Below are 18362 nucleotides of genomic sequence, written 5' to 3' on the forward strand. Positions count from 1 at the left end.
AGGTTTATTCCTAGGTATCTAGGATTTTGGTGCAATTGTAAATGGTACTGATTCCTTAATTTCTCTTCTACTGCTTCATTATTGGTGTACAGAAATGTGACCGATTTCTGTGCATTGATTTTATATCTGGCAACTTTACTGAATTCGTGTATCATTTCTAGCAATTTTTTGGTGGAGTCTTTCAGATTTTCTACACATAGTACCTTGTCATCTGCAAATAATGGAACATTTACTCTTTCCTTATTGATGTAAATGCCTTTTATTTCTTTCTATTGTCTGGTTTTTGTGACTAGGATTTCCAGCACTATGTTGAATAAAAGTGGTGAGAGTAGGGGCACCTGGGTGGCTCAGTTGGTTAAGTGTCCACTTCAGCTCAGGTCATGATCTCATAGTTTGTGGGTTTGAGCCCCACATCAGGCTCTGTGCTGACAGCTCAGAGCCTGGAGCCTGCTTTGGATTCTGTGTCTCCCTCCCTCTCTGCCCCTTTCCTACTCAAGCTCTGTCTCTGTCTCTCAAACATAAACATTGAAAAAATTAAAAAAAAAAGTTTGAGAGTGGACATCCTTGTCTTGCTCCCAACTTTTGGGGGAAAGGCTCTCAGTTTTTCCCCATGGAAGAGGATGTTAGCTGTGGGTTTTTCATATGTGGCCTTTATTATGAGGTATGTTTCCTCTAAGCCTACTTTGTTGAGCATTTTTATCATGAATGGATGTTGTTCTTTCTCAAATGCTTTTTCTGCATCTATTGAAACAACCATATGGTTCGTATCCCTTCTCTTATTGATGTGATGTATCATATTGATTGATTTGCAAATACTACCCTTGCAACCCAGGAATAGTTCCCACTTGATCATGGTGAATATTTTTTTTAATGTTTTGTTGAATTCAGTTAGCTAGTATTTTATTGAGAATTTTTGCATCCATGTTCATCAGGGATATTGGCCTATAGTTCTCTTTTTTAGTGGAGTCTTTATCTGGTTTTGGTATCCAAAGAATGCTGGCCTCATAGAATGAACTTAGAAGTTTTCCTTCCTTTTCTATTTTTCTGAAATAGTTTGAGAAGACTAGGCCATAAGTCCTCTTTAAATACTTTCTAGAATTTGCCTGTGAAGCCATCTGGTCCCGGACTTTTGTTGGTTGGGAATCTTTAAATTGCTGGTTCAATTCCTTTGCTGGTTATAAGTTTGTTCAAGTTTTCTATTTCTTCCTGTTTCAGTTTTGGTAATTTATATGTTTCTAACAATTTAACCATTTCTTCTAGCTTGTCCAATTTGATGGCATATAGTTTTTCATAATATTCTCTTATAATTGTTTGTATTTCTGTGGTGTTAGTTGTTATTTCCCCTCTCTCATTTGTGATTTTACTTATTTGGGCCCTTTCTCTTTTCTTTTTGGTAACTTTGGCTGAAGGTTTATAAATTTTATTGATTTATTTTTCTCACAGAATCAGCTCTTGCTTTCATTGCTCTGTTCTACTGGTTTTTTGTTTTGTTTTGTTTTGTTTTGTTTTTAGTCTCTACATCATTTATTTCTGCTCTAATCTTTATTATTTCTTTCCTTAAGCTGGCTTTAGGCTTCATTTATTGTTCTTTTTTCTAGCTTCTGCTAGGTGTAAGGTTAGGTTATTTAAGGTTTTTCTTGCTTCTTGAGGTACACCTGGATTATTATATACTTTCCTCTTAGGACCACTTTTGCTGCATCCCAAAGGTTTTACACCATTTTGTTTCCAATTTGATTTGTTTCCATGTGCTTTTTTATTTCTTTTATTTCCTGGTTGACCAATTCATTGTTTAGTAGCATGTTATTTTATCTCCATGTATTTGTTGTCTTTCCAATTTTTTTCTTGTGCTGACTTCTAGTTTCACAGCATTGTGATCAGAAAAGGTACGCGGTAAGACTTCAGTCTTCTTATATATGTTGAGGCCCATTTTGTGACCTAATATATTATGTATTCTGGAGAATGTGCCATGTGCACTTGAAAGAATATGTATTCTGCTATTTCAGGATGGAATATTCTGAATATATCTGTTAAGTCCATCTAGTCATTCTAAGCCATTGTTTCCTTTTTGATTTTTTGTTTAGATGATCTGTCCATTGGGGTGCCTGGATGGCTAGGTTGGCTGAGTGTCTCACTTTGGCTCAGGTCATGATCTTAGGGCTAATGGGTTTGGGCCCTACATCGGGCTTTGCACTGGCAGCACAGAGCCCACTCAGATTCCCTATCTTCCTCCCTCTGCCCCTCCCTCACATTAAAATTTTTTTTGATGATCCATTGATGTAAGTGGGGTGTTAAAGTCCCCTACTATTATTGTATTATTATCGATTAGTTCCTCTATATTTGCTATTAATTGTTATATATATTTGTGTGCTCTCATGCTGGGTGCACAAATAATTATAATTGTTAAATCTTCTTATTGGATTGTCCCCTTTATTATTATATAGGGTCCTTCTTTGTCTCTTGTTACAGTCTTTGTTTTAAAGTCTAGTTTGCCTAGGGGTGCCTGGGTGTTTTAGTCAGTTAAGTGTCTGACTTCAGCTCAGGTCATGATCTCGTGGTTCAGGAATTCAAGCCCTGCATTGGGCTCTGTGCTGACAGCTCAGACCCTGGAGTCTGCTTCGGATTCTGTTTCTCCCTCTCTCTGTCCACCCCCAGCCCCACTCACGCTGTAGCTCTATTTCTCAAAAATAAACATTTAAAAAAATTATAAATAAATAAAGTCTAGTTTGTCTGATAAAAGTATTGCTACTCTTTCTTTTGACACCCATTTGCATTATAAGTGTTTCTCCATCCCCTCACTTGCAATCTGCAGATGTGTTGAGTCTCTTATATGCAGCATATAGATGGGTCTTGCTTTTTTATCCATTCTGACATCCTATGTCTTTTTTTTCTTAATGTTTATTTTGAGAGAGTGCACACATGCAAGCAGGGGAGGGGCAGAGAGGGAGAGAAGAATCCCAAGTACACTCCACGCTGTTAACATAGAGGCTGACGTGGGGCTAGATCCCATAAACTGTGAGATTATGACTTGAGCTGAAATCAAGAGTTGGATGGTTACCTGACTTAGCCACCCAGGCGCCCCATAACATCCTATGTCTTTTGATTGGAGCATTTAGTCCATTTACATTCACAGTAATTTATGATGCTTGTGTTATTTATTGCCATTTTATTACTTGTTTTGTAATTGTTTCTGGAGATTTTCTCTGATTCTTTCTTGTCTTTCCCTCTTTCATGTTTTGCTGATTTTCTTTAGTGATATATTTGGATTTCTTTATTCTTTGTATGTTTATTAGTGGTATTTGATATACTGTTACCATTAGGTTTGTATAAAACCTCTTTTGCAAATAGCAGTCTATATTAAGTTGATGGTTGATTAAATTTTAACCCATTCTTTTCTCCTCTCCTCCCCAAGTTTTAGGTATATGTTATTATATCTTATATCCTTTTTTTTGTGAGTTCCTTGACTGATTTTTTTTACAGAAATGTTCATTTTTACTGTTTTTGTGTTTCCTGTCTTTATACTGTCACTTTTGGTTTCTCCTTTCCATTCAAAGAGTCCTTTTAATATTTCTCACTGGGCTGGTTTAGTTGTCACGAACTCCTTTAGTTTTGTTTGGGAAATTCTCTATCTCTCCTTCTATTTTAAATGATAGACTTGCTGGACAGAGTATTCCTGGCTGCAGATTTTTCCTGCTCAGCACTTAGCACTTTTTTTTTTTTAATTTTTAAATGTTTATTTATTTTTGAAAGAGAGACAGAGTGCAAGTGGGGGGAGGGCAGAGAGAGTGGAAAACACAGAATCTGAAGCAGGCTCCAGGCTCTCAGCTGTCAGCACAGAGCCTGACGCAGGGCTTGAACTCCTGAACTGCAAGATCATGACCTGGGCTGAAGTTGGATGCTTACCCGGCAGAGCCACCCAGGTGCTCCTCCTGTTCAGCACTTTGAAGATATCATGCACTCGCTTCTAGCTTGCCAAATTTCTGTTGAAAAATCTTCTGCTAGCCTTATGGGTTTTTCCTTGCAAGTTAAGGACTTTTGTCTTGCTGCATTTAATATCTTTTATCATTATATTTTGCAATTTAATTACAGTATGTCTTGGATTAGGCCTGCTTTGGTTGGTTTTGATGGGAGTTCTCTGTGCCTCTGGATCTAGATGCCTGTTTCCTTCCCCAGATTAGGTAAGTTTTCAGCCATTATTTCTTCAAATACATTTTTTGCCCCTTTTTGTCTCTTTTCTTCTTCTGGGACTTCTATAATGGGAATATTATTATATCTGATGGAGTCACTGAGCTCCCCAAGTCTATTATCATGTTGTATAACTCTTCTTTGTTTTGTTCAGCTTCATTACTTTCCATTACTTTGTCTTCTAGGTCACTAATTTGTCCCTCTCAGTCTTCCAGCCTGTTGTCCACTGCATCCAGTGTGTTTCTAATCTCATTTATTGCACTCTTCATCTGATTCTTTTTTTTTTTTTTTAACTCTTTTGTCTCTGTGGGATGGGTCTCACTGATGTCTTCTTTTCTCAAGCCCAGTGAGTATCCTTATGATTGTTGCTTTAAATTCTCCATCAGGCATGTTATTTATATCTATCTCACTTAGATCTCTGGCTGTGACCTTATCTTGTTCTTTTGTTTGGGATAAATTCCTTGTCTTCTCAGTTTTTTCTAAGTCTCTGCCTTCTTTTGTGTGCTATTAAAGCCAGTTAAGTCTTCTGCTCCTGAAAGTAATGGTCTTATAAAGAAGACATCACATAGCACTCAGGGCCTGGTGCTTCAGGGAGCGCCTCCAGTGTGTGTGCATGCACTGTGCTGTTGTGTTTTGGCTGCCCTATCCTTCAGTGAGTCATCTGCAGGGCTCTGCTTGACTTCTATGCACAAGGTTTGGTCCCTGACCTGATGTGGCAAGTTTTAGTCTGCTTGTGAAATGAGACCTGTCACTACTTCCACCAGAACTGAGGCCCTGCAGCACTCTCTGCTTAGGAGACACGGTGTGGGCAGAAGTTTGTGATGGTCTTCTGGGGGAGTGCCCTGCCACACTGGGACTGAGGTGTGACTGAGAAAAGCAGTTCCACTGGAGCACAGGGGGTGCTTAATATAAGTTAGGCAGCCAGTATCCATGCTGCACTGCTTCCACAGGTGACTGTGTTTATGCTGTGGAGACAGAAATGGCACTGACCAGCTCCTTTGTTCCTGGAGATGTATCTCCGTGAATGCTGTCTCTCGGGGACATGCTCTCAGAAGAGCAAATGATCTCCCAATTTTGTGGCCCAGTCTCTCTTCAGATTGCTGTTGCCATGCTGTATGCCCCAGGTTGTTTACCTGCCTTCTCTCAAGGAGCAGGGCAGTACCCTCTAGGCTCTATCCTAGTGAAGCCTGCTGACTTTCAAAACTCCAGGCTTTAAGCCCCATTGGTTGCAAGAACTCATGAAATTCAGCCCTTCTCATTTTCCAAGCCAATGGCTTTGGGGAAATGTTCTCCTTGTGCATTCCCCTATATGCTCCTCTCTTAGTTGCCCTTCTCCATGACCACGCTCCTTCCCCTTCACAGCAGCCAGGATCCATTTCTCCACTAAACCATGTCTCCACACTTCCTATCTTTTTCAACGTGTCCTCTTCTCTCCCTTTAGTTGTAGAGTCTGTTCTGTCAGTCTTCAGGTCGATTTCTGGGGTATTTAGGATGTTTTGATAGTTATCTAGTTCTATTCATGGATCAAGGTGAGCCTAGGGTTCTCCTATTCCACTGTTATTCTCCGTCTCTCCCAACTCTGTCACTATCAAGGGTAGCTCACTTAGAAAGAGGTAGAAAGCACACTTGCCTACCACCAGTTCTTATGTACATTCTAGGATCTACTGGTTGAACTTTTATATAATTCTTTACTACATGGAATCAGGACTCCTTGAAAAGTAGTAGACTCCTTTCCATATATTGAGGAAAGAAATCACAATGGGTATAGAAAAGTGGTTCTGAAAATGCAATCACAGGACCAGCAGCAGCATCTGGGAACTTCAGAAATGCCACTTCTCTGATCCTACCCCAGACCTACTGAGTGAGAAACTCTGGTGCCCAACTATCTGTGTTTTAATAAGCGCTCTGATGCACCTAAAGTTTGAGAACCACTGATAGGCCATTCACTGCAGAAAATAACACTGGTTTCAAGAACATTTGATACCTAGGAGACAAAAGTTCACCTAAAGTATATAAAAAGTTAGTTGTAACAATAGAAGGATGTAGTAAATGTGTAGTTAAAAAAATTACTTCTGGGGGCACGTGGGTGGCTCAGTCGGTTGTGCATCCAACTCTTGATTTTGGTTCAGGTCATGATCTCAGGGTATGTGAATTTGAGCCCTGAATCAGACTCTGCACTGACAGTGAGGAGCCTGCTTGGGATTCTCTCTCTCCCTCTCTCTCTATTCCTACCCTGCTCATGCTCTCTCTCTCTCTAAAAAAATAAATAAACTTAAAATTGTTTTCTTTAATTACTTCTAATAAGGAGTACTAATATACCAGGCTGCTGGGTTTCATGTATTAAGCATATATTTTTAAAAGATCAATATGCATGTTTCTCTTAATGTTTAAGCAGGCATGACAGCTGTGAGAATGTCTCTCAGATCTCCAGCTATGGAAAGTGTAACTGACCAGTGTCCCCAGATGCTTGGCACTGGAATCCATCACCTCAATCTGCTGGGGCCCACGCCCTCCCACAGGCTACTTCCAGAGAGTAACTGAGTGGACACGGATACTGTTGAGGCCCATTCACAGGAGACACAGGATTTCTCTGATGGGTTACTTTGGCTTAAAGTCTCCTCAGAGGCCTAGCTGAACTTTCTTAGAACTGAGCTACAGTCTAAGACATTTCTACCTAACCTTTCTTCCTTCCCTCTCCACTTCGCAAGGGTCAGATATGCACTGTGGTCTGGTGGCTCTTCTAACCTGCCCCCTCAAGGTTCCCCCACAGTTATTTCCTATAATAAATCTCATACACTCAATCCTCTTTGGGAGTCTGCTTTTTAGAAAACATGAACAGAAAGAATTGTGAGCAAGCTAAATAGTACCTTTAGACATTAAATATTAACTAATATTTAATTGGTTCTACCTTTATGATAATTACAATAACATCTACCATTCACTCAGTTCTTGGTTTCATGCCCAGGCATGACACACAATTAAACCTCACAACTCTGAGATGATAGGAGGAAATGGATCTGTGGGAAGATAGACAGCAGAGGAACATACACCAGTCTGAAACACCAGAGATTAATTATGCTTTTTTCTTCAGGAGAGAATGTGGTCTCAATGATGCTGAATTTGGTTCAAGAACCAGTACTTGATGTTTATAAATATTCTCTTGAACGGAAGAACAGAAAGTACTTCAAATCTTTTGAAAAGTGATGCATATCAAGTGTAAAAGGACAGAGTAAGAAATGTTAAGACTTTATAATGGGTAGACAATATCAACTGTGAATGCACACCTCATGAGTCAATTTCGAGGGAAAGGAAAACTATGCTAAGGTTACCTTTGGTCTTGTTCTGCATGGCCTCCTTTCTTCCTCTGGGTTATTATTATTCCTTGGTAAATTGGAAATTTATAGTCTTATAGTGTGTGTGTGGCCTACCTGCATGCCACATGACACCATGAGGCAGATATTATTACTGTACTCGTTCCATATAAAAGAAGAACTTGGGATTTAGAGAGAGGTTAAGCAACTTGTTCAAGGTTGAACTACCAAGTTTCAGTTGTAAATAAAATTTGCTTTTCCATATGTCAAAGCGGTTTCTATTTTAGCACAGACCTGTAATTCATTCTGTTTTCCAAATGTATTTTCCATTTGGGAACTGTCCCACTTTTCATCCCACTCTTCACCTGGTGGGATTTTCAATCCCATGGCACTGTGCACCCTACTCAGGGACCTTTTGAGTAACTGAGTGGACAGGGTGATGTGATGGGATATGCTCTTCTCTTTGGCATAACTTGCTGTGAATGATATGATATAAGTCAATAGCTGGCAGTAGCCATGGAAACAGTCTGATTTAGAATAAGTCAATACAGAGAAAGGAAGAGCTAAGAGCTAGAGTCTTGATTGCATCACTAGAACCCCTAGATCCAGCCATGCCTGCGGCCAACCCTATCTCCAGATTTTTCAGATATTTTGTCTCATCTTTGTACATTTTAGTCTGTTCCATAGAAAGCAACTTCTTAAGAAGCTACTTATATTTTACAATTATAACAGTTTTACTCTAATTGGGCAAAATCAATAGAATTATATGTAACAAAAAATAAATGAACTTTCTTTCATAATAACTCACAAATGCATTTTTATAATGATAGCAGTAAGTATTGTTAGTATCAAACCTACAAATAATCATATTTCTTTTTTTTTTTATTTTGAGAGAGAGAGAGAGAGAGAGAGAGCGCATGCACATGCATGCGCATGAGCTGGAGAAGAGCAGAGAGAGGGAGACAGAATCTCAAGCAGGCTCTGTGCCATCAGCACAAAGCCTGACATAGGGCTCAAACCCATGAACCATGAGATCATGATCTGAGCTGAAACCAAGAGTTGGACACCCAGGTGCCTCCAAATAATCATATTTCTAAGTGAAGATTTAAAATAAAAAAGTTGTTCTTACCTCATACCACTGTCTAACTGGCTCGTTTTATTTGTGTTGGCATCCCATAGATAAATGCAACTAGATTTCTCTGCAATCACTGCTAGGATATCTCCATCTTTATCCCAATCCATAGCAACACAGTTACTTTTAAAAAAGAAAGCAAAATATCACCATACATTTTCTCACAGCAAGGGAAAGAAATTTAAAAATTTGTGATTTTTACTTATAGCAAGACCAATGTACTTTGAATAGGTCATAAACTTTCTAAAGTGAGAAATACAATTCACTATTCACTGCTTAGATTACACTAAGTTAAAATTTTTGTTGAGAGGATGGGAAGAATTTAAATTCTATTTTAAATATAATTTACATATACTACATTAAATATAATTACACATAGTAAGTTAGCAGATTTTTCTTAGATCCTATAAAGAACCTGGCCTTTTGGCAAGACAAACTCATCAAGTATCTCTACAAAGAAATCACATCTGGAATCAAGAGGTAATTTGTATGACCAAATGTCAAAAGGTCACTTCAGATTTACAGAGAAAGAGAAGGTACTGATAAAAAAATGAAGTTATATCTACACAAATTGGGTATAAAACAGATCAAGGTTGGGTAGATGTGGGATTGCAAATAATGGAAAAACTGGATTTTGAAGTGGTAAGAAATGTTATTTTCATTTTATATTATAACAGAATAAGAGTGATTTGATTAAAATGACAAAATTTATGGGGCGCCTGGGTGGCTCAGTCGGTTAAGCGGCCAACTTCGGCTCAGGTCATGATCTCACACTCCATGAGTTCAAGCCCCGCCTCGGGCTCTGTGCTGACAGCTCAGAGCCTGGGGCCTGTTTCAGATTCTGTGCCTCCTTCTCTCTCTGACCCTCCCCTGTTCATGCTCTGTCTGTCTCTGTCTCAAAAATAAATAAACATTAAAAAAAAAAAAAAAAAGAAAAGAAAAAAATAAATAAATAAAATGACAAAAGTTATAAATAGGAAATGCTTTTTTTTTTTTTTATTTTTTTAACATTTTATTTATTTTTGAGACAGGGAGAGACAGAGCATGAACAGGGGAGGGTCAGAGAGAGGGAGATACAGAATCTGAAACAGGCTCCTGGCTCTGAGCTGTCAGCACAGAGCCCAACGCGGGGCTCGAACTCACGGACCGTGAGATCATGACCTGAGCCGAAGTCGGCCGCTTAACCGACTGAGCCACCCAGGCGCCCCAGGAAATGCTTTTTTAAAAATGTTACAATTGAAAATTATTCCAAAGTGTTTATCATAATTCAAAAACTTCCTTGAGAATTAACTTTTTCTTCTCTGATTTTCACTTTGAGACTCTGCTCTTGGATATCGGCTAAGCCATACTGAGTTTTATAGTTAAGACAATTATTTCAATCACTTTATTCTTCAAAATTAATTTTCTCTAATATTTTCAGAGATTAGGGGAGTTTGGAAGAGGGAAGCTTTCAAATTTTTGATAAAATCATCTAACAAAGGCAATACATAAAGCTATTTTATTTATCTGCAGATCCTCTGTCAGTCGAATTTAACTATGATAAATACAGCAAAATAATTCAGAGGTAAAAAAATATATATATAGCTAACATGTAACCAATAGAGGTCACAGAGATCATGCAAAAACCCCATACAATTTACTCAAAGAAGGTCCTTACTAAGTGCCTTTTTGTTTTTAGACATAATTACAACTATTTTGACTTCTGTTTTCCATAATATAGAAAACAAAAGCAACAGTTAAGAGGCAATGGGAAACACCAAAATGGTGGCATCAGGTGAGTGGGGCAGAGAAGGAGGTGGGAAAGGCTGTCAGAGACCAACAGAAGTAAAACAACCTTTGCAAAGATGGTGGCAGTAAACCACAGAAAACAGACATGAATTTAAAAAGCATAGCAGCATAAGACCATTTAGATGAGGAACTCTACACACCTTAATAACCATTGAGACTATCAATAAAATAATACAGGTAATTTACAAAGAATCATCAAAAATGCTTAAGTTATATTTTGTGTAAACTAGAATGATTTCCTGAAAACAGAATGTCTTTGTCATTTAAAAAGTATGTGGAAAGTAACTATTTTCCAACAATTTGTGAAATGCTATAGGGATGTGGATTTATCTTCTCTGCCTATACACACACACACACACACACACACACACACGCACACACAGGCTTATTTATAATTCAATAAGTATTCTTCCATATAGGCTCATTTATAATTATACTTTAAGGCTTCCCTCTGAATGTATGGAGGTTATAAATATCAACTCTATCTGTTTACATGTTTTGCTAACAACTTATGTATAAAAAAAACTCTTTGCAATAAAAAAAGCAAAAGAGGAGATACAGATTATATATATGTGGTAAAATTCTATTTGATTATAGTTTTAAGGCAATACTGTTTTTATCTTTTAGGAAACAAAGCTTGAAAAAGTTTTTGACCCACCTCTGTACTTACCCAGGTAAGTTAATTTCACTTCTTTTCTGACCATGGCGATCAAAGATTTTCACAATATGATCAGCTCTAAAAGCAATTAGAACACAAAAATATAATCTGTTTCTTTTTATTTATATACATTAAAAAAATTAAGCTGCCATTCAAGTGATTTCAGTGATCTCTCATGACAGTTTCATAATTTGTACCTACAAAGTTATTATCAGGGAAAAGACTATGAACTGTGATTTTTTTTTTAGGTTTATTTATTTATTTTTGAGAGAGAGAGAGAGAGAGAGAGAGAGAGCAGGGGAAGGACAGAGAAAGAGGAGAGACAGACAATCCCAAGCAGGCTCCACACCATCAGTGCAGAGCCCAAAGTCGGGCTCAAACTCACAAACTGTGAGATCATGACCTGAGCCAAAACCCAAAAGTCTGATGCTTAACCAACTGAGCCATCCAGACGCCCCTGAACTGTGATGTTAATGAAGATGAATGTATTACTTTTCTCACTGTACAACCACCATACAAGAACTTCTACTAAACAAATGGTGTGGTAATACAGGCATACAAGCATCTGAAGTCAGGATGATTTACTTAAAGCATTCATTGATTTCTTACCCTGTTACTGCAAGGTAGTTTCCTGATGTTTTTTGCCAGGTGAATTGTATTGGTGTGCCAAGCCAAGTCCTTTCTATCAGTGAGAAAACACGCTAAAAAGGCAAACGCAATTTTTATATTTTCAAAACATACAATTAAGGGTTGGTCAAAGACACCAAAACACGATCATGAAAACAGTAGAATTCAGGATGGTAAAGGCTTATTGTTAGAACTTATCCAGAAAAAGTCAATAATATAACAAACAAAATGACTAATCAGATCAACCAACCAATCAAAAAATTTCCACAATTTGGCTGTGAAATATGGACCTTAGTACACACAGGAAAGCAGTTATAAAATTTGGTTTTAAATGTTTTGAATATTAATTTCATGAAAATTATAATTTTAATGTTTTATATGTTAAAGAGTAAAATAACTTAAACTTGAATTTAGCTAATAATCAGTGGCATGGAGTTTTTAAACTTAACAAAACTACCATTTAAAAAATCTCAAGCGTGATAAAAATACAAATGTCTATCCTTCATTCAAAATTATTTTCTTCCTTTACCCATTAGTTATACTTACTTCATCATTAAGTGCTTAATTTTGCTATTGGGTGGACAGTGTATCAGCTGAGAAGCCTTTCTTTTAGTCAAGAACTGGGGTATCCAATATGGAAGCCACAAATCACAGGTGGACTTGAAATTTTATTAAGGGCTTGAAATGTAGGTAGTATGAATTTAGATGTGTTGTAAATATAGAATACATACACATTTCAAGGACTATGAAAAATGTGAACTATCTCATTGATATTTTATATTGATTACATATTGAAACAATATTTTGGATATACTAGATAAAATAAAGTATATTATTTAAATTAATCTTACCTGTTTCTTTTAAAACATTTTAAGGTGGCTACTAAAATTTTTAAATTACACTGGCTCACATTAAATTTATATCAAACAATATTGATCTAAAACTATTAAGAACATAAGCTTGAATGAAAAAATTTAGATTTTAATATTAGGTTAAATTATAAATAATTAGGTTAAATCATAGACCATATCTAGGCATATGAAGTTTAAATACTACAGCTGGCTTGGCAAGGCTAGTGGCTACACAAAACTCATCCAATGCTTAAAATTAAACACCAATCAATAGGCATTTGGTGTGTTAAGTGGATAAAAATCCACCTCTATTGAAAACAGGTGCACCTCTATAATCAAAGGTGCATTCACATTTTGTGGAGCAGGAAAACACCTTGAAGGAAAAAAAAAAGCATAAAGGCATTTTTTGCAATTTTGTGACAACATGACCTAGAACCCCTTTATTCAAGCGATGCATCCTTAAATTTCATTAGCTTCATGGTCGCGCTCTTCTAGCTGTGACCTTACAGATTATTTTTCTTCAGTGGAGCTATATATACATGCTCCATATACAGTACACAGGAAAAGTGCTAGCTTCAAAACCAGAAAACCAGATTTTGGTTTTGCTTTTTACTTACTAGCTGCAGGGCTTAATTAAAACAAGTAGCTCAAATTGCCTCAAGCACAAAATTCTCAACTGTAAACCAGGAATAATATCTTCTCCCTTCTGATACTTCATAAATTGTGAAGTGCTTTAGAAATGTTATGATTACCGGTCAATTCCAATTTCCACGCTAATAGCCACGAGGAATCATTACGACTTAATTACTTTTTAAACTGAGCTATCCATTTCTTGTCAGATCAGGGCTGTACTATCGCTGTAGTAAAGTGGATAGGTGAATCGGCAGTAGCCACTGACGTGGAATGGGGTTCACTAGAAGCCCAAACATAGGAACGGTGCGTGCAGAGGATGATGCTCTCCAGGGAGACCTGCGTGTGCAAGTGCAGTTTTTTCCGTGAATAATGTACATTAGCCACTGAGTGATTTCTACATTAGATCAGTCACTGGCGATACAATTTGACACTATTCTTTCGGAAGCTTTTCACTCTTAAAGGCGCTGAGTACGGCTTGCTAGAGGCTCAGCTGCAGGAAAAGCAGCAGCTGGTGACACCCAATCCAGTCAATTTCACCGCAACCCTCCAAACGCAGACCGCTCTTTCCGCGGTGTGAAGTTCCTAGTCTCTTCTGATCCAATCTGCTCATTTCCGGCCATGCCCGCCTTCCCTCTGCCCTCACCACTTCAACTCGGTTCGCGGTGCCAGAAATGAGGCCTCCCTCTCCGCCTTCTCCTCCTCTCCAGTTTTCTTTCCTTTCCCTCCTTCCTTCAACTTCGCTGCAGCTTTCCTCCCCCCGGGCCACCGGCTCTCTTGCCCCCTCCTCTAACGCATTCAGGACGGGGGAGAGGGCACCGGCTCCTAACCTCAAAATGACGCTCAGCGGGCTAAGAGCCAGTGGTCGCGTTTTCCCGCCCCCACCCCCGGGGGTTTGTAAGTTATTTACCTTCATCTCAAGGCTCGAGCGGCCGCGCGATCTGGCAAATGCGCAGGCGCAGCGGGCCTCCTCCAAGAGGCCTAACGCGTTCCCGTCACCCAGGAGACCGCAGGAACAGTAACCAATCAGCGAGCACTAGCTGAAGGGAGGTGCCTCGTGGGGGTCCTCCTCAGGGGAGGGCGGGAGGCGCGGACTGGAATCACGTGACTCTGGCGGACGAAGGCAGACTCGCGTCAGGTCTTGCGGCTACTTGATTTCCTGGTTGAGCTCTGATTGGATGAATCCCGGGGACTTGCTTGAGGGAGGTGGGTTCTGTGAGCCCTGAAAGGCGCCTGCGTAAATTTCGTCTGCTGGTTAGTAAGATGCCCATGGTGGCGGGTTCGGGGCGCCGAGAATCAAGAAAACGAACACTGGATGTTGGATGAAAGGAAAATGGGAATTTGCTCTTGGGGCAAATACTCTTACACAGCGCAAAGAGGACTTGGATGGGCTCGTGTGTCATCTTTTTTTCCTTTCCAGGCTTCTGGGGTAGAAGAAATAGGATGTGAGAAGTAGGTTTTTTTCAAGGCGTTAATAGGACAACTAAATTGGGCAAGAAAATGAGCACTAATTGCTTCTTTAGACTTTGGACCTGGCAGCTTTTCCCCAAATAGTATGCCCTACCATAGATCTGTGCGTTATTATTTAGCATATGAAAGTACTTCTTTTGCCAACATGTCTGAAAGTGCTGAACAACCCACACTTTTCTTTTCGTTATTAGGGAGGAATCTTATTGACCTGCAGGAAATGAAATGATTTCAAAGAACTAATGATGGGTGTTACATTCTCAAGTAGGGTACTGTTCCCTGGCGTGGGGGTGTTGTTTAATTTACGCTTCCCTTTAGTTTCAGGTGCGAGACCTATTCGTTAAAATGAAGATGTCAATAGGTGACTGAAAAACAAAAAGGTTAGCAAAAGCAGAAGTTCAGAAATTGGCCATGCAACATCTAAAAGAGTGAATGGGACTTTTTAGGTTTGAGAAATGTAGGGAAGACAAAATTTTACCTCTACCCTCTTAGGGTTTTTTCAGCTAGACCTGAGAAGTAAGCTGACCTAAGACAGATTAACAGAAATTAATTTATTAAGATAAATTAACACTACAAATTTATGTGTTAGTTGACATGGGAGCCATCCTAAGGGAAAGACCCAAAGAAATGATGACACCTACATACATACTTTTAAATTAGGTTGAACAAAGCGTGGCAACTGTGAGAAAGCAATTAAACAATGTGGTGAGGCTAAAGAAAAGTAATTTTAATAAGGCCTATTTGTATAGGCTCTCAATTTCAGCTTCTTGATAAGGATGCTATTTTGCTTCTTGTATAGGGAGGGTATCTTTCACATGGGAGTTTTTAATGCCCTGTTTTCAGAAGAAGATTAGAATACTCTTGCATCTGCTGTTTTTTTAGGTACCTTCTGGCTCAAAATAATCCTTATGTCAAAGTGGCTTATTTTCGAATAGCATATTTTGCCACCCTTTAGGAGAAGTCTACATAAGGAGAGATACAATTAGGCCAGGAAAATTTAACTCAGGAGAGTGTAGAGTCCTGCAAACCAGAGGAAAGCATTTCAAGAGATTCAAAGTAGATATTATTTATTAGACTATTGGGTTTGTCTCAGAAGAGGAAGTTAATGTAAAGTGATAGAGTAAGGATATGAAGAATTGAAAGAAATCAACTTATTTAGAGGTAGGTAATTAGGCTTACTGGGTTTTTTTTATGGGAATTTGTTTTTTAGTTACAAGTTCCATGTCTTGTCATAGGTCTCATCAGATTTTCTACTTGTTTTTGAGTCAGTTTTGATAATTTGTGTCTTTCTAGGAATTTTTCCTTTTCATCTAGGTTATCCAGTTTGTTGGCATACTGTTCACAGTATTCCTTTATTTTATTTCTGGAAGGTCAATAGTGACATCTCCTCTTTTATTCCTGGTTTTAGCAATTTGAGTGTTTTCTCATTTTAACTAGCTAAATATGTCAATTTTGTTGACCTTTTCAAAAGATAAATTTTGGTTTTGTTGATAAGTTTGTGTCCCTCAGAAAGATATGTTGAAGTCCCAACTCCTGGTACCTGTGAATATGGACTCATTTGGAAATAGGGTATTTGCAGATATAATTAAGATGCCATTAGCATGGCTCTAATTTAATATGACTTATGTACTTACCAGAAGAGGGAGGACACACAGGGAGAATGCCATATGACAACAGAGGCTGAGATTGAATGATGCAGCTGCACCCAAAGAATGTCAAGGAAGTTGGACTTCTGGCTTCCAGAACTGTGAGACAATAATTTCTGTTGTTTTAAGCCACACAGTTTGAGGTATTTTTTTTACAGCAGCCCTAGGAAATTAATACAGATATTGGTACCAGAAAGTGGTGTGCTACTGTAACAAATATTTAAAATGCAGAAATGGCTTATGAATAGAGGCTGGTAGAATTTTGAGGTACTTGGTATTAAACCTAAATTGCTTTGAAGTCATTGTTGGCTGAAATGTGGACATTAAAGATACTTCTGATGAAAGCTCAGACAGGAGAACCAAATAGGAAGTTTCTGGGGTTTTTAGAGAATACATAGATTGTCATAACAGAATGTTGCTGAAAATAGGAATGTCAAGATGCTTCTGGTGAGATCTCAGATGGAAGTGAGGAACATGTTATGGATGCTAGAGGAAAGTTGATCCTTGTTATAGAGTGGTAGATAATTTGGCTGAATTTTATTGTTTTGGGTGGAAAGCAGAACTTGTAAGTGATAAACTTACATATTTAAGGAGATTTACAACTAAGGTGTTTGAAGGCATAGCCTAGTTTTTCCTTGCTGCTTATAGTAAAATGTGAGAGGATGGAGATAAGTTGAGAGTGAACTGCCAAACACAAAAGAATCAGCACTTGGTTATTTGGAAAATTCTCAGCCTATCCAGATAGCATTTTCTGGAAACAAGGCCAAAGGTATGGACAATGAATTGCTAAAGAGTTTAGGCATGTGACTTATGGATCCAACCATGCCAGCAAAAACAAAGATTAGTGAACTTCAAGATATGGCAACATAAACATCCCCTTGTGCCCTCCTGCACCCCCACCTCCCCAAAAAACCCAAAGGCAACCAATGAGAAATGTATAGAGTATCATGGAATTGTGAAAAAACTTCAAGAGCCTAATTTATGTGTAATTGGAGTCCCAGAAGGAGCTGGGGTGTAAGAATAGAATATTTGAAAAAGTAAAGGTTGAAAAAAATCCCCAAATTTGATGAAAATGATAACCACCAATCCAAAAACTCAATGACCACTAAGCATAAGAAACATGAAAAAAAAAAAACTAAAAAATTATTTAAAACCTGTGATGAAAGAAATTCTTAAAAGAAGCCAGATTAAGGGTGCACCTGGGTGGCTCAGTTGGTTAAGCATCTGACTTCAGCTCAGGTCATGATCTAACGGTTCTTGAGTTTGAGCCCTGAGTAGGACTCTGTGTTCAGAGCCTGGAGCCTGTTTCAGATTCTGTGTCTCCCTCTGTCTTCCCTTCCCCCACTCATGCTTTGTCTCAAAAATAAACATTAAAAAACTTTTTTTTAATAAAAAAAGAAAGCCAGATTAAGAAGATATATGCACATAGAAGCAAAGATAAGAAAATGAGCAGACTTCTTGGACATCCTGCAAGTCAGAAGACAGTGGAGCAACATACTAAAGGACTGAAAGAAAAAAGCTGTCCATACAGAATTCTATACTCAGAAAATAGATCTTTCAAAAATGAAAGTGACCAGCAAATTAAATCCAGCAATATATTAAAAAAAGAATGTACATCACAACCAAGTGAAATTTATCCAAGAAATGCAAGCATAAGTCAATATCTGAAAATAAATTTCTGTAACATGCAATATTAACATAATAAAGGACAAAAATGCATGATCACATTAATAGACAGAAAAATACTTGACAAAATCCCGAACCCTTAAAACTCAACATTCATTCATGATAAAAATACTCAATAAAGTAGGAATGTAAAGTAATTTCCTCAAACTGAGAAAGGTCATCTATAAAAAAAAATCATATAACTACTATTGTATTTAATGGTGAAAGACTGAATGCCTTCTCCCTAAGCTTAGGGGGGGAAAAGGGATATCCACTCTTGCCACTTGTACTTACCATTGTATTAAAGGTTCTAGCCAGGGGAGTTATTGAAGAAAAGGAAATAAAGACCATCTAGATTGGAGAGGAAGAAGTAAAACTGTGCAGATGTCATTACCTTGTACATAG

General features: G+C 38.2%; 1 protein-coding gene across 3 annotated transcripts in view; it reads right to left on the reverse strand.

The window, feature by feature from the left end:
• Nucleotides 1–14170, reverse strand: part of WDR19 (WD repeat domain 19) — a 116140-nt gene extending 101970 nt beyond the window's left edge. For 2 of the 3 annotated variants that reach the window (XM_045474999.1, XM_045474998.1), the window contains exons 1-4: nt 14090–14170; nt 11681–11772; nt 11084–11149; nt 8623–8748 (exon numbers count right to left, since the gene is read on the reverse strand). In XM_045474999.1, coding sequence (XP_045330955.1) covers nt 8623–8748; nt 11084–11149; nt 11681–11772; nt 14090–14095 — 290 coding nt within the window. In that variant the 5' untranslated portion in view covers nt 14096–14170. The other variant, XM_045475000.1, reaches the window with a different exon arrangement.
• Nucleotides 14171–18362: the final 4192 nt, after the last annotated feature.

This window comes from Leopardus geoffroyi, chromosome B1 (assembly GCF_018350155.1).
Source record: "Leopardus geoffroyi isolate Oge1 chromosome B1, O.geoffroyi_Oge1_pat1.0, whole genome shotgun sequence".
Lineage (NCBI taxonomy): Eukaryota > Metazoa > Chordata > Mammalia > Carnivora > Felidae > Leopardus > Leopardus geoffroyi.